Raw genomic sequence first — 17,575 nt, forward strand, 5'->3', positions numbered from 1 at the left:
CTTGATATGAAAATTAAAATTCGACAATAACTAGAATTTGATCTATCTAATAAACCTATGTTTATAAACACTTAAATAAGAAAATTATTGAATTACAAAGAGTGAAATTCTCCTCAATGAAACTCCTACATGAATTGATTCAATAATGATGAGCTGATGTTAGAGCAAAAAACGTATAGTATGATCTTAAGAGGATTATAAAATTTTTATGTAGTTATTTTACTAACTTGCATCAAATTATATATGTGGTCAATAAGTTCCTCTATCTATCCCATATGATTCTTCTAAAGTACGACCTTGGTTTTTCAATATACCATCATATTCTAAAGGAGCCTCTTTAATTCACTCATAACAACTAGAAAGGGAGGAAACCATGAGGCAAAATTAAAATATTTAAATTTAAATTTTCAAGATTCAAATCCATGACAAAAGATGCGACCTAAATTAATTTTGCACCTATAGATCTAATTGAAGGTAAAGAGCAATTAAATGTCTGAAAGAAATCTTTCTATTGTACTTGTTATTGAAAAAAAAAGAAAAAGCTTATTAGAAATGAAAAAAACAAAATAATTGAAACTAATTGATCAAATAGCAATTTAGGAGCACTCTAGTGTTGTTGGAACAAGTGATTATGGAAAATATTGAGAATCCATTTTTTTTTGTTATTTTAATCTTTCAGTAATTCACATTGTTATGGAAAATGTTGTTAATCCATTAAACTGAATAGGGTAAGCATAAGAATTTGATTTAAGGGACCAAAACTAGAGCTCTTGCAGATCTTTCCAATAGTTTAATAATATTTAGATTTTGAGCATTAAAGCAAAATGTTATGACCCTCCGAAGTTGGAGTAATAAAACATATAGTATTTTTATATATTTTTCATTTTATTGTAATTATTCACATCCAAATTTTTCATTTTGAATTCCAAAGGGATGTGGTCATTGTTGGAATCCTTTCCAAACTTTATAAACTAATTTTTTAAAGCTCTAATAAACAACCATTTTGAGCCGCATACACATCCTTATGAGTTTGTTGTTCTCAGTTTCATCGTGAAAGGTATATAATACTCTAGGCTATACACTAAGCATTGTAATCCAAAATAATAATTCAAACTACTAGTATCATAGATTGTGTTCTCTTTCCATTGGACACGATCAACATACCAAAGAATTGGGTTAGAAACAAGATATCCTTCTTATTACCTTCCTTTGAAACACACACGATCACAAATGTTTAACTAAGAACTTGACATATTAGATGATCTATTTAAAATGCAGGTTGAAAATTCACTAAACAAACAACATGAGGAAATGATGGAACAATTCTCTTGAATGCTAGAAAATCGAAGTTCACAAATAAATTCAACAAACCCACCATTTGGTAGACATACTCCATTCAGGGTGTATGTAATTTTTGATATCCCAACTTTTGAAGGAAAAAAATAATGTGGATGTTTGTGATGACTTATTATTAAAACTTGAAAGGTATTTTTCTATCACTCATTTCTTAGATGTTTATAAAATCACTTTTTTCCTCTTTAAAACTAAGAGTCGTGTGAAGCAATTATGGGAACCTAAGTTGTCATCCAAGGAAGGACAAGTTGGAAAGGAATTTGATGTAGATTTTGATGAAAAAATCACATGGGGAGAATTCATCGAGCCCATAAAAGAAGAGTATTTTCTTGAAGAAGCCTATGAATAAAAATATATACAATCGCAATTTGTCTAACTGAAGGACCAATAACTTCAAGTGTACATACTAACACATTTCATGCACTTTTGGTGAAAATTGGCATCCAATATTCTGAGAAATATCCAGTTTTGAAGTATCGAAGTGGGCTTAATAGGTATAATCAAACCAAACCAGAATTCCTTGATATGGAAACATTAGCAAGTGCCTTCAAGTATATTTTAAAAATTGAGGAAAAATTCAAGTAGAAAGGTGTAAAGGAACTTTTCTCCAAGACTTATTTAATTATTTATAGCGGATTTAATAGATTAAATGTTAATATAAAGTTCATTAATTACAAGTAATTATCATTAAATTATATGTAAGTAACTATATAAATTTAACATGTAATAATTCGATAATAATTAATAAGCAATTTGATAGCACAATAAATCAAATAACATAACCACTTAATATAACCATATTATCAACAAATCACATATAAAGCATTATCAATATCTTATAGAATCACTTGAGGTTTTCCAATACTTATCTTAATCTTGAGCACTTGGAATAGTCATTCTCACTCCAAGAAGATTCCAGTTGCCTTGGGTCCTTTATGGCTATGGCACGCCATAGAGGAAGCTGATTCTTACATAGAACCAACCATATTATCTACAATTCAAAGGAATAGTCATAGGTCTAGGCTCTTTTATGACAAGTAAACACTCCAGGAGGACAGGTTCTTACACAAAACCTCGCATGCCTTCACGACATGAAATAAACACAGCCCTGGCTAGGACACTCTCGAGTATACACCATACCCTGAGTTGGACACATGTTGTGTTCCCCTTCTCCAATGCCCATGCCAACCAATGACCTTATCCTTCATTCCTTTGTGCCCTCTAAATTCCTATATTTCCTCCCATTCCCATAGCCCACCAAGCCACCTTCTTCTTCTTCCTTGAGTGATCTCCATGCCCCCTTCCCAGTCTCACATAAATGACTTATATAACCTTTTAAGGGGTGGTTTCCAAACCATCACACCCTTTCGAAAAGGTGACCTTTATTCACCCTTTAATAAATATAATTATAACTCTCTTTTAAGAGATTTTTTTCAAAAACATTCTTTATTAACCTTTCTTTAAACCAAAGAATTATAATATCCTTTATTTTTATCCCCCATTTTAATTATAAAAGGGTCATTTCATCACTTATTTTCTCTTGGAGAAAAATTCACATAACAAAAGGGACGAGAGTGTATTTTGTGAATAAGTCAAAGGTGAAAGTAACAGTAAGTTTGTAGGGAAGAATATAGTCAACCAGTTTGTTTTAAAATCACTGGGAAAGAAGTAATAGGGTGTGAAAGAAGACACAACAAGATATAGGTATGTGGCATGAGATTCAAAAAAATCTATTTCATAATACTAAGGATTGTGAAACTATTAAAAAACTAATGATGGAGACACATAGAGAATATGTTGATCTCTAATTGTTACCAATAGACTCTTTTGAGAAAAAAAGATAATGAGCAGACCCATATTCCAATATAGTTACTACTAACACTAACTCATTTGACTACAAAATCCGATGAACCTTTTTGATGAAAGTCCAATAATTAATTGTATCATCGAGTACCTACATATTTAATGTGAAATTTTTATTTTTATTTTAAATTTATGCTCGACGTTCATCAAAATTCAGACGCTCCTTGATTTTCGTCGCTATTTCAACATACACAAAAATTTGTGGGCCAAGAGGCAAATGGTTAGCACCACCTTAATTTGTGGGCTGACGAGTATACGGTTAGCACTTGTTGGCGTTCTGCCAAATATTTTTTAATTGCTATACATATGATTTTGAATATGATTTGATTGAACAAGCAGTTATAATAGGGATGTCGGTTGAATTAATTCATTGGGAAGACTTATTGCAGCACTGGATGTGTTTTGATAATGGTTTATGCCCCTGTTTTTGTAGGTGGCATGGTCACGCTGAATGGGGGCATGATTATCGTCCATTGGAAAGTTGTTAATTATATGTCTTTATACTGATTGAATTTATCAACTAACGATGCAATAATTTTTACATGTTTGACATATTAGAGGTAAAACACCACAAGGATATGTGGTGCAATGGTCGTAAATTTTGAATCAAAAAGTTGGATGACACGAAGAATACTTGTCATTCTGGGATAACTACAGTCTTTCAGGTGAGTAATGTTTCATCTAGAAGCGACATACATCAAGAAGTCTTAGAAAATTGATACTATGGGATTTTGGATGATATATTTGAGTGTGACTTTAAGTCCTTCAAATTAGTTCTGTTTGTCATCCAATGGTACAGGGTACGATTAAAAGAAAATGATCCTGAGAGAATTGTTATTGAACGTGATAAAGGATTTACCATGGTTAAAACAAGGTCGATCGATCGATCTAGAAATGAGCCCTATGTTCTTCCAAGACAATGTGAGCAAGTATTTTACGTAGAGGTTCCAAGTAAACCGGATTGGTTATGTGTTGTTAGACATCATCCAAGAAGAAGGATGGTAAAGTATAATGTGATGGAAGAAGAAGATACCAAAGAACTAGAAGATGATGTATATGATGATCAGGATCAAGAGTTAGTTGATGATGTGTCTGACGAAGATGTCAAAGAGGATGCACTAGATCATGATGATGTAGGATTTAATGTTCATGAAGATGATATCTATGTGGATGATGACAATACCTGAAACTGATATCAATAACGATGATGATGATATGACCAATCCTTACAATGTCGAATTTGGATTGGATAATACAGACAAAGAGTTGGATGAAGAACAAGATCAATGACATTGAAATGTATGATTTATGTGATTATATTATCTATTTGAAATTGATTTCTTGATAAAATTATATTTAACCTATATGGTTACATAATTAATTCATGATGTTTTCAATTTTTATGTCATTACATAATTAATTCACAGTGTACTTTTTAATGTTGTTAATTCATGATGTTACAACTATTGTAGCTCTCCTAGAAATTTTCCGTATGATCAAATCCTAATTACTCTATGACTATTTACGATCAGATATTATTTAATCATATCTTTGCTTATTTCATTCCCAAGAAATTAGCATTTCCTCATGTTATGAAAGTGTATGGTAATCATACTTATCATGGAAGTTCACATGATTAGCTAACCAATGGCACTATATTGGAGGATAAACCCACCTATGGAATTAATTTAAGAGGTAAGGGGTGCCTCTTAGTGTAATTTTGAGTCTTGGATTAATCCATAGTGCTAAAATTAGTTCTAGTGTTCTTACCTTGGTGTTATATCTATCTCTACAATTTCCCATACTTAACCATTTCATCATCCCTTTTCCAAAGCTATTTGTATCATAATTTTAACATGATCCAATCTCACATTATCCCCTTAGGTAATTATCCATTTCCTCCAAGTTGAATGGAACCTTTTATACCAATCCATCTATGTTTTCCTACCCTCATGGATCAAGACTTGACATCACCTTAACAATCTTCTTTATGTCATAGCATATCTTCGAAGTGCATTCGGCACGCTTTAGATGTGACAATATTAAATTAGATTATATATATTTTTAAATTTTCTTAAGACATTCCACGAGAAGAAAATGACTTATTTGGATTAAGGAGTACTTTCCTAAACTATTCCTTCATACTCAACAATCCCTTCTCACACCCACATAAAAAGCTTAGCAAGCCACCATATAAAATTTATATTTTGTAGAAAATAAAATAAACTATATGTTGACATAGCATATATATTTTGTATATAAACCATTTGTTGACATAGCATATATATAAACTATATATTTTGAATTTTGATCGTGTTCACACAGATGCACAACATAGCATACTGCAATGAGACCCTAACTAGAGTGTTGCACTGAGAACCACTGCATCCAGCCCAATATGTAACATCTATCTTCTAATGTTTGACTGACATTTGGCTTCTAGTTGGTTGTTGTGAATCTTTTCTTACCTCTCGTACAACGTCTTGGTTAGAGGCCTCTAGATGTCTGGAAATAATAGGTGGTTTCAGGTCCTTTCAAAACCTATTATTGGGGGTTTTGGGTCCACTCGAAACCTATTTTTACATTGATAAAAATAAGCAAAGACAACCGGACATACCAAGGCCCATGTTGAGGAATGGCTTGAAGATGATTAGCCTCAGCAAAGCGAAGCAATAAAAATCCTTTGGTGAGATTTTAGATGCCATCAAGATGGAACCCATGAGGGGCCTCGGTCTTGGTGACAAAATTACAAAGCATGCTTTCGAGTAAAATCCTCTCGATAAAATACCCTATCAAAGTAGATTGTAAATAAAAAATTTAAATAAATTAAATAAAATATTAAAAATAATTAAAAAAATAAAAAAAATTAAATAAATAAATAAATTCAAAATAATAATAATAAATTAGAAAATTAAAGAAATAATTAAAAACTAAAAAAAAAAAAAATTTGAGTTTATAAGGAAGAATATATGTGAAGGAACATGAATATTTACAATTCTCTTGGATTCTGCAGCTTGACAAATTGGAGGTATCTCTCCAATTACTGAATTTGGGCTAGGGGCCAAACATAAATGAATTAACATAAAATAAAAAGACAACTAGATAGACTACTCATGTGAGGAAAAATGTTGAAAGATCTGAGTAAAATTGTGTCCAAACTTTACATAAACTAGCAATTGCACCTTAGTGTGCAATGGGTACGTCGAAGAGTTGTGGAAGGTCAACTAGAAAAAATCACTGTATTTTTCATAGTTGGGATCAGTTGGTAGAAATTTTAGAAAATGATGTGGCTTTCACAACAAAGGTCGCAATAGAGAAGTGGTAGCTTCAAATCAAGTATGTCCATTTGTAGCGATCTAAACATGACTAAATTTAAATCTTTAAACCAAGAAAATAATCAAACTTCATTGTCAATAGGCATGTTATATTCATAATAGGGAGAGATTGAGAAAGAGGAAGAGATCAAATCGGGAAGCTTAAGAGAGATAAAGAAAGAATTGAGGATATAGAGGTTGAGCTGAAAATAAAGATAGAGATGGAGATGGAAATAGAGAAAGAGAGAGATCTGGAGAGGAGAGGGAGATATAGAAAGATAAAGATAGAAATAAGAGGTGATATATAGAGAGAGGTAAAGAGAGGGGTAGATATAAGGGTAGAGAGAGATACATATACATATAAATGGTGAGATAGATACATAGCCCAAACAAACATCTAGAGAATGTCCGATAGCTCAGAGAGCATAGACTGACCTTTATTAATTCTCTTGATGCCCAAGGAGGAATGATGTGCTTGAAGAGCCCAAAAGAATTTCTTGGGAGCAAGATCTTGAACCTTAAGTCAATGAAGCCTAGCTTTAATCTAGGCACCACATACAACATGGCTATCAACAATTTGCTTCTCGTGGTGAAGTAGATCAACCCTAGCCTATAGGGTAGGAGAGAAAGGATTTATGTCAAGCACCTCTATGTCATGGAGGAGATATAGGGAGCTAGCTTCATACAAATGCAATCGATACATGGCTATTTATTGACCATAAATCTTGAGAAAGCAAAAATGGTGAGATAGATACATAGCACAAACAAACATCTAGAGAATGTCCAATAGCTCAAAGAGCATAGACTGACCTTTATTAATTCTCTTGATGCCCAAGGAGGAATGATGTGCTTGAAGAGCCCAGAAGAATTTCTTGGGAGCGAGATCTTGAACCTTAAGTCAATGAAGCCTAGCTTTAATCTAGGCACCACATACAACATGGCTATCAAAAATTTGCTTCTCGTTGTGAAGCTGATCAACCCTAACCTATAGGGTAGGAGAGAAAGGATTTATGACAAGCACCTCTATGTCATGGAGGAGATCTAGGGAGCTAGCTTCATACAGCTACAATTGATACATGGCTATTTATTGACCATAAATCTTGAGAAAGCAAGTTGTCCATTGAATGACACCATCCCACCAAGTAAACCACCCAATTTGATGAGTTAGACAACTCTCTAAATTCCCAACCTGTTGAATGTGAGCCAATATGGGTTGATGACTCAACAAAGAAATCACTCCACATATACCAAATGTCATGGGGATGGTGGCAGTTAGTGTTGGGATCAAAGAGCCCCAAGTTATTATGCATGTACAAAACTAGGCTTCTTGTTCACCAGTTATCCATCGAAAAAGAATTAAACCTTCTATCTCAGAGACAACCTCGATCATGCTAAAATCATCGCAAAACACCAAAGTACTTGGTGTCAATGAATATGCAATCCATCGACATAGAAAAGATCCTCTCAACATCATCACACAAAGCATGAACATTAATGGACCCAAAGGAATGATTTTCCATTGACATAATGATCCAAACAAGCTGTTGAGTATGATCTAACCTAAAAGCCACAATAGAAGACTGCGAACATGGTGCAAGGAGAGTGGTAACACCTCGCTGCCTGACCTCATGATTGGAGGTGAAAACCAAGGCCGTTGGCAAATAACCCTACATGCTGGAGAAAACATGAATGGAGAAAATTTGACATCCTGAACCCAAAAAGCATCTAAACTAGTGCAGGAACATCCCTGCTTCTTGGCAATCTTGCATCAACCAAAAACATTTCTTTTTGGTTTGTATCCTATTTTGCAGTTTCAACATTTCTTTCTAAATATTCTCACAGGATCTTGTGGAGTTAGACTTTGCTTGTGGACACTATTATCTACCTTACCCTAATTCAGCGGTACATTTGGATCTTTCTCTGGAAAGTTATCGCTTTCAAAATTTGACACAGTTTTCTGGATTAGTACTTCGGAACCACTTGGACCTTTTTTGCTATTGGAAATTCTTCAGGATTCTTTTCATAGCTTGCGAAGCATCATTTTGTTTCTTCCAACATTCTTTGGCATTTGAACAACCTTCCCCTTGGTCCGCACTTCATCCTTTGGATTTTCTGGAGTATTCTTTTTAGCGGAAGTGGACCTGGTGGTTTACACGTTTCATTTTTTTCATCGGCCTTTGATTCAATCTGGGCTGATGTGGATCCCTCTAGATCATATAAATCAATGTAATTAAGCTTTTAGAAATCAGGTTTTAGAACATAGAAGATCTATCTTAAGATCAAGGGGCCTAGAGTTGACCAACACTGTAATCGAGCTTGTATGTATTCAGACCAGTGAGCTGATTCTTGTAGCCTGCATGTTATTGGTTGATTGTAATTAGTTTTCATGATATCAATCAATCAGTTTCGCATTACCTTCTTCATCTTGTCTTGTTTCTGTTGTGTTTCACTCATGTTGCATGGTCCGTATTGATCTCCTTAAAGTTCCTCCTAACCTTGACTGTACCATAAACCAAGACATTTCTATCAAGTATATTGCACAAAATACTTCTTTGTGAGTTCGATAAGACATTAGATATTTCATGACATACAATTCATGATTCAATTTCATGTATGGTGCCCTTATTCCCAAGAGAGTAGAAGATGTTGTGTAAAGAAAAATTGATGCCATCAAGAAGCTAAGATAAGACACCCTGGGCTTTTTGGGAGCTCCTTTTCTGACCTTGAAACATCTAGAAGGGGTTGTAAGAATGAAAAAGAGATTTTGGCTGAGAGCTTAACATTGAGGCTGCAACCTTGTGGCTTCTGAGAAGACAAAGCAAATGAAGAATTCTTCCTATTTCGAGCAACTATTGCCAAACCCTCCTCAACTTTAGGGGCCTTAGACGAATGTGAAGGTTCAGACTCCTTAGAGGAAGTCTTAACTCGCAAGGAATCTAGAAGGCAATCCTTAATCTTGTGTTCTAAAGATTAGCACTTAAAATAAGTATTGGATAGATTCAAATAGAGCGCAATTTGTGAGCGACAAAGACATCATATTTGAAAGTCAATAGTGTCCTTGAGGTCCCAAGACAAATCAAATTTTACACAAACCCTCTTCTGAGCACGAGCATGATAAAACTGTTCACCTTCTTGATAACACACACAACCTTATTGATGGGCTGGGCAACAATTTGCAAAAAAGACCAACATGACAAAGGGAGATCGAGGAATTCAATCAAAACCGAGACTGTGAGTTTCTTGTCATCAAAGACAAAGAAGTCTCTTGACTATGGCAGAAAAACAAGCAAAAACGGAATGGCATACCAAGGCCCATGTTGGAGAATGGTCAAAACATGGTTAGACTAAAAAAAGCGAAATAAAAAAAGCCTTTAGTGAGATTCTAGATGCCATCAAGATTGACCTCATCAGGGGTTGAGGTCTTCGTGACCTAGTTGTCAAGCATGCTTTCGAGTGGAATCCTCCCCACAAAATACCCTATCAAAGTAAATTGTTTAAGCCAAAAACATGCACTATCAAAATATTGAATGGTTTAAACAACATTAGGGGTACCATAAGATGTATGTCATGAAAGACGTTGGGAAGAAATTTCCTAGGATGTTCTTTATGCCAGCATCCATTACTGGGCTAAGGTTGGCTAAGACCATAATAAACATAAAGACTTTCACAAAAAATGCAGTATGACAATAGACACTAAAAAAATAGATAGTGGGTAGAAACAAGCAAAATGACAATCAAAATAATCTCCCATATGTTATAAAAACCAAATCTTAAACAAAATTAAAAAATTAAATAGTAAATAAATAAATAAAAATAAAAACAAAAAATATTAACAATATAAATGAATAAAAAAATTAAAAATATAATAAAAATATGAATAAAATAATTTAAAATAAGAAAAATAAAAAAATACATAAATAATAAATAAAAAATAACTAAACAAATCCTTAATCTTATGTATTGAAGACTAGCACTGAAAACAAGTATCAAGTAGATTAATATACAGCACTCGTTGTGAGTGAAAATTACCTCATATTTGAATGCCAATACTGTCCTTGAGGTCTCAAGACAAATCAAATTGTACACAAACCCTCCTCCAAAGGCGAGCATGATGAAACTAGTCAGGCTTGACAACACAAACAACCTTACTAATTGACTGGACAATGGTTTGTGAAAATGACCAATATGGCAAAGCCAGATTGAGTAATTCAATCCAAACTAAGACCTTGAGCTTCTTGTCATCAATGACAAATAATTCTCTTAACTATGGCTGAAAGAAAAGCAAAAACGATATCACATGCCAAGGCCCATGTCGGAGAATGATCAAAACATTGTTAGACTCAACAAAATGAAACAAGAAAAGCCTTTGGTGAGATTCTAGATGGCATCAAGATGGACCCAATAAGGGGCTAAGGTCTTGGTGACCTAGTTGTCAAGCATGCTTTCAGGTGGAATCCTCCCCACCAAATACCCTATCAAAGTAAATTGTTTAAGCCGTAGGAATGCACTATCAAAATCTTGAATGGGAAAAACAACATTAGGGGTACTAAAAGATGAACATCGTGAAATACTTTGGGAAGAAATTTCCTAGGATGTTCTTTTAGGGGTGCTATCATCGCTAGTCATCAAAGCTTCAACATCAACATCCATTACTAGACTGAGGTTGGCTGAGACCATAATAAACATAAAGAATTTTACAATAATTGTAGTATGACAATAGACACTAAAAAAAATAGGAGACAAAAACAAGAAAAATGACAATCAAAATAATCCCCCATGTGTTACTAAAACTAAATCTTAAAAAAACTTAAAAATAAATAATTAAAAAATTAAAAATATTAAAATTATAATAAAAAAATAAAATTATAATTAAAAAAATAAACAACTAAATAAAAAATATATATAAACTATTTAAAAAATCTAAAAGTCAAATAAATAAATCAATCTGAAACCTCCACAGTCCATAGTGATTTGTTTTTAGTTCTTCTCGATTTAACAATGTAGCTTTTTGATGTTGCCAAGCTTCAGATCAAACACCATGATCCATCATCAACGAAAGAGAGCAAGTGAGAGAGCACCATGATCCATCATTAGGGCAAGAGAGTATGTGAAAGGAGATTAGAAAATAATTAAAATAATTAAATTCATGAAACTTCCACAGTCCATAGTGATTTATTTTTTAGTTCATTTGCATTTGACCATGTAGCTTAAATTTGATGTTGCCAATGTTTCTGATCTCCTAATCTCTCACTTGCTCTATTGCCCTCATGAAGGATCATGGTGTTTCATCTGAAATGTTGGCAACATAAAAAAGCTACATGATCAAATCCCAAAGACCTAAAAATAAATAAAATAAATAAACAAATAATAAAGTAAAACTATAAAATATAAAAAATAAAAAATAATCTAAAATATAATAAATTAATTAATAAATAAATAATAGTAAAAAATTATTATTGAATGACACCATTCAAAGAAAGAAATCTCTGCATTGAATGACACCATCCCACCAAGTAAACCACCCAATTTACCGAGTCCAACGACTCTCTAAATTCCAAACCCGTTGAATGTGAGCCAACATGGGTGGATGACTCAACAAAGAAATCACTCCACATGTGCCAAATGTCATGGGAATGGTGTCGGTTAGTGTTGGGATCAAAGAGCCCCAATTTATTATACATTTAAACAAAACCAAGAAAAAGAATTAAACCTTCTTTCCCAGAGACAACCTCAGCCATGTTAAAACCCTCGCACAACACCCAAGTACTTGGTGTTAATGAATATGCAATCCATCGACATAGATAAGATCCTCTCAACAACATCACATGGAGCATGAACATTAATGTTCCCAAAGGAATGAGTGTCCATTGGCATAACCATCCAAAAAAGTTGTTCAGTAGGATGTAACCTAGGAGCCACAATAGATGACTGCCAACATGGTGCAAGGAGAGTGGCAACACCTGCCTGCCTAACCTCATGATTAGAAGTGAAAACCAAGCCCTTTGGCCAAATAATCCTACATGTTGGAGCAAACATGAATGGAAAAGAATTGACTTCCTGAACGCAAAAACCATCTAGCCTAGTGCTGGAACATTCCTTCTTCTTGGCAATCTTGCATCAACCAAAAATATTTCTTTTCAGTTTATTTTCTGTTTTGCAGTTTCAACATTTCTTTCTACATTTTCTCACTAGATCTTGTGGACCTGGATTTTGCTTGTGGACATGATTATCTTCCTTACCCGAAGTCCGTAGTACACTTGGACCTTTCTCCTATTAGAAAACGTTCAGCATTCTTTCTGTAGCTTGTGGAGATTCGGTTTGTTGTTACAAATATTCCTTGGCATGTGGGCGACCTTCCCTTTGGTCCGTACTTCATCCTTTGTATTTTTCGGAGTATTCTTTTTAGCAAAAGTGGACCTGCTAGTTTACACGTTTCATTTTGTCCATCTACCTTTAATTTGCCTTGGGATGATGTGGATCCATCTAGATCATATAATTCAATGTATTTAAGCTTTTAGAAAACACTTTTGAGAACATAGAAGATTTGTCCTGAGATCAAGGAGCCTAGATTTGTCCAACACTGTAATTGAGCTTGTATATATTCAGACCAGTGAGCTGAATCTTTTATCCCACGTGTTGTTGGCTGATTGTAATTAGTTTTCATGATATAAATCAATCAGTTTTGCATTACCTCCATCAACTTTTCTTGTTTTTGTTTCGTTTCACTCCTGTTGCACGGTCCGGGTTCATCTCCTCAAGGTCCCTCCCAACCGTGACTGCACCAAAAACCAAGATACTTCTATCAAGTATCTCACACAGAATACTTCTTGGTGATGTCGATAAGACCTTAGATATTTCATGACATACAATTTATGATTCAAATTCATGCATGGTATCCTTATTCCCAAGGGAGGAGAAGCTATTGTGCAAAGAAAAATTGATGCCATCTAGAAGCTAAACTAAGACACCCTACACTTTTTGGGAGCTCCTTTTCTAGCCTCCAAATGTCTAGAATGGATTGTAAGAATGGCAAAGAGAGTTTGGCTAAGAGGTTAAAACTGAGGCTGGAACCTTGTGGCTTGTGTGAAGCCAAAGCAAATGAAGAACTCTTCCAATTTCAAGCAACTATTTCCCAACCCTCATCAATTTTAGGGGCCTTAGAGGAGTGTGAAGGTTTAGACTCCTTAGAGGAGGTCTTAACTCGCAAGGCAGCTAAAAGGCAATCCTTAAGCTTGTGTTCCGAAAACTAGCACTGAAAAACAAGTATTGGATAGATTCAAATAGAGCACTTTTTGTGCGTGGCAAAGACCTCATATTTTAAAGTCAATAGTGTCCTTGAGGTCTCAAGACAAATCAACTTTTACACAAACCCTCTTTTAAGTGCGAGCATGATAAAACTGGTCACCTTCTTGACAACACAGACAACCTTACCGATGGACTGTGCAACAGTTTGCAAAGATGACCAACATGACAAAGGGGGATCGAGGAATTCAATCCAAACCAAGACCGTCAGCTTCTTGTCATCAGAGACAAAGAAGTCTCTTGACTATGGCAGAAAAACAAGCAAAAACAACATGACATACCACGGCCCATGTTGGAGAATGGTCAAAACATGGATAGACTCAAAAAAGCGAAACAAAATAAGCCTTTGGTGAGATTCTAGATGCCATCAAGATGGACCTCACGAGGGGTTGAGGTCTTGGCGACCTAGTTGTCAAGCATGCTTTCGCATGGAATCCTCCCCACAAAATAGTAGATAGAAACAAGCAAAATGACAATCAAAATAATCTCCCATATGTTATTAAAAACAAATCTTTAAAAAAATTAAAAAATAAATAGTAAATAAATAAATAACAATAAAAATTAAAAAATAAATAATTTAAAATAAAAAATATAAATAAACAAAACAATAAAAAATATGAACAAAATAATTAAAAATGGAAAAATGATAAATAATAAAAAAAATATAAACAAATAATAAAATTAAAAAAATATTAAATATAATAAAAAATAAAAATGAAAAACCAAAAAATAATCTAAAATATAATAAATTAAATAAATAAATTACAATATTAAAAATAATTAAGAATTTAAAAAATCAAAAACAATTTTGAGTTTCTAATGAAGGGTATATGTGAAGGAACATGAAGAATAACAATAATTGGCCAAGCATAAATGAATTCACAAATGATTATAATTAATTGTTCTGTTGTACTTTTTAACTATTCTTTTCGGCAACGGCTATTTGTTATACTTGCATGTGCTTGTGAGTGAGTAAAGCAGGATTACACGGGTATGTACATATTTACATGCATGTGCTTGTGAGTGACTAAATATATTTCAAAAATGACTTTGCATTGCCCAAAATAGCATATATTTGAAAAACGCAAGACCACTCCCATTTAAAAAAAATCAGTACCACGCCCATTTTAAAAAGTTCTCTGCCTGAATTTCGAATTCAATCCATTTCGCATTCTCGCTATTGGTTTAAAAGAATTTGAGTTCTGGTCTACTCAGAATTTTCGTGGAGCGGTTTCAATTTGAGGTGACTAAAATTTAAAAGCTGCTACTGCTAATTTTTGGTTGGTAATTTGATGTTTTTAATGTATTGAAGTTTCAAATTTGATTATGTTGTGAGCAGGATTGAGAATCAAAGTTAAATAGCAGGGCATAGAGTTAAAATGGGATTGGTAGAAGAATGGAGGATGTTTTTTGAGAGCGCAGAGAGTGATATATGCAGCTTGATTGAACATGCAATCGATGTTGCAGCGTGTGATTGCCCTCAGGAATTAGTGAAGAGGAGGGATAAAATAGCAGAGATGGTTTACGCATCAAGATCATCTGCTGAAGATGAAGATGATGGTATTCATAAAAAGGTCAATGATATTGCAGAGAGGATCAATAGCTATCAAACCATAACTGTGCCTGTGCCTAAAGAATGTGAAATAGTGAAAGAGGTGTTCAATATAAAACACATTCTTTCAAATCAAGATGAGGTAAGACTTTCATTTCTTGCAGCACTGCTCATTTTTCATTAATGTCTCGGTGAATTTTCATTTTTTCTGCTCGTTTGAAGAAATTGGGATTTACAAATACATCGAAAGCTGAATGGTATTGAAATTAGGGCTTGTTCATTTCTGTTAAGAAGCAATGTTTGTGTTGCACTTTACAGTCGGAAAACCAACTGGGCGACTCACTGAGAAGATTGGAGTCGATGGCATTGTCTATTGAAATCCTAAAGGTAAATGAGTATTCTAAGTTTACATGTTATTGGGTTTGTAGATAATGCAATCTAGCTTCAGCTTCGTGTTGAATTAGCTACTGGGTTTATATATTTTCTTGTTCTTGGTGGAACTGGAAGTGGAGTTTAATTTAACATTTCTTTGACCTTCTCTCACTGTTCAATTATAAATTACATACAGGAAACTATGATTGGCAGAAATGTCAAATGCTTGCAGAAGCACAAGTCCAAACCAATTAGCTCCATGGCGAAGAAGCTTGTCAGGTAAATCTTGTTTCCTCCCTTGGCAGAATTGAATCTTGTTTAAATGTTTAATTTAGGGGAAAATGGTGTTTCTACCTAAACGTTTAATTTTCTTGATGAATTCCAGCTTTACCTGATCAACAGGTTCTCTTGGTCACAATAGCTGTAGGGATTGAGATGGAAGCATATTTGATATTCATAACAGCTTTATGCTTTTATATGTTGCACTTTTAATGGCATGCATTGCACTTTGCAGAAGGTGGAGAGAAGTTGCAGATGAATGGATGAAAAGTGCTGGAGAAGTTGCTGTAGATACCATGGCAGCCGCAGGTGTGCTCTCAAACTAATAATTATTCCCATTCATTTCTCCTTCCAAATTAGCACAACTTACATAAATTTTCCCTTTGTTTTCAGTGGAGCAAATCCAGAATCATAGAATAGAGCAGCCATTCAAACTGGATGACAGACAGTATAGCAAACAAGAAACAAAAAGTGGTGCTCAAAATCACATTGTGATCAATCATAGGAGACGGCGAGTTGTAAGCCAGAAGCAGAATTTGCACCAAAAGTTAGATTTCAACAAGCCTAGCTCTCTTCCACTTCCTTCATCACATGTAAGCAAACAAAATGGAATTGAAGAGTTTAAAATTGAAATCTGATGTGCATGTTGATTACATTTACTAAGTTTCAAGCACAAATGATGTGCATTCCATATTTGTTGGATGTTTCTGTTATGTATATTTCATGTTTTTTATGCAGAAATCAAACTCTCCTGCTCTTGATGATAAATCTGTAAGAGAAAGGATTGAAGCAGCAAAGAGAAGGCTTCAAGAAGGGTACCGACAAGCTGAAAAGGGTTTGTGTTTCTTTGAACTAATTTTGATCTTGTTTCTGAATTATCAAGTGGGTGACCTACTAATAGTCATAATGAATCTCTAATTATTTGAACTGCAGTGAAGAAGCAACGCACGGTTCAGCTTATCGAAATCAAAGACCTGCCTAAGCAATTAGATGGGTCAAAGAGATTAGCAAAGCATCATCATCACCAGTGGATGAAGAATTGAATTTGGGCAGCTTATTATGCCAGCAATTAGATGAAGCATGTATGCTTTGATTACCTGGGATAATTAGATGTTTCCAGTTTAATTTGTAACGGTTGTTTCCCACTCAAAACCGGGTGGCAAAACACCAATTTAAATTTGTAAGAATTTGTTTATTTCTGATACCGTTGAATGTAACGGTTTTTTGAATTACTTTGGGAGACGTTGAATGTAACGGTTTTTTGAATTAGCTTGGTGTTTTCTCTCAAACAAATGTAATTTACGAGCAAAAACGATCAGCGCTTATATTACTAGCAAAAACGATCAGCCGGCCTTTGGAGAAGCATCAGTTTTATCGTAGTTTAAAAATAAAGTGGAACAGTTTAATGATTATAAAAAGAATCGGTAAATTTTATTTTTCTTCATTTTTCTATAATTTACTGACTTGTAAAATGGTAAAATTGTATGATTTCTTGTTCATTTTTGTGGGCACGAGGCCATTCTATACATGCATAGAGTCA

The 17,575-nt window shown here is 34.0% G+C and overlaps 1 protein-coding gene across 1 annotated transcript; it reads left to right on the top strand.

Moving 5' to 3' along the window:
• Window positions 1-14,963: 14,963 nt before the first annotated feature.
• On the top strand, window positions 14,964-17,267 carry LOC131043502 (probable mediator of RNA polymerase II transcription subunit 26c). Its single transcript, XM_059210084.1, has 8 exons — window positions 14,964-15,075; window positions 15,172-15,526; window positions 15,703-15,771; window positions 15,953-16,035; window positions 16,271-16,344; window positions 16,429-16,628; window positions 16,774-16,870; window positions 16,969-17,267. The coding sequence occupies exons 2-8, from the start codon at window positions 15,212-15,214 to the stop codon at window positions 17,076-17,078; spliced, it is 948 nt and encodes a 315-aa protein (XP_059066067.1). The 5' UTR covers window positions 14,964-15,075; window positions 15,172-15,211; the 3' UTR covers window positions 17,079-17,267.
• Window positions 17,268-17,575: the final 308 nt, after the last annotated feature.

This window comes from Cryptomeria japonica, chromosome 8 (genome assembly GCF_030272615.1).
Source record: "Cryptomeria japonica chromosome 8, Sugi_1.0, whole genome shotgun sequence".
NCBI classification, from domain to species: Eukaryota; Viridiplantae; Streptophyta; class Pinopsida; order Cupressales; family Cupressaceae; genus Cryptomeria; species Cryptomeria japonica.

Coding starts and splice junctions, on each gene's coding strand:
- LOC131043502 (XM_059210084.1), top strand. CDS start 15,212: ATGGGATTGGTAGAAGAATGGAGGATGTTTTTTGAGAGCGCAGAGAGT. Junction 16,036..16,270: donor ATGGCGAAGAAGCTTGTCAG/GTAAATCTTGTT, acceptor TGCACTTTGCAG/AAGGTGGAGAGAAGTTGCAG. Junction 16,871..16,968: donor GTACCGACAAGCTGAAAAGG/GTTTGTGTTTCT, acceptor TTTGAACTGCAG/TGAAGAAGCAACGCACGGTT.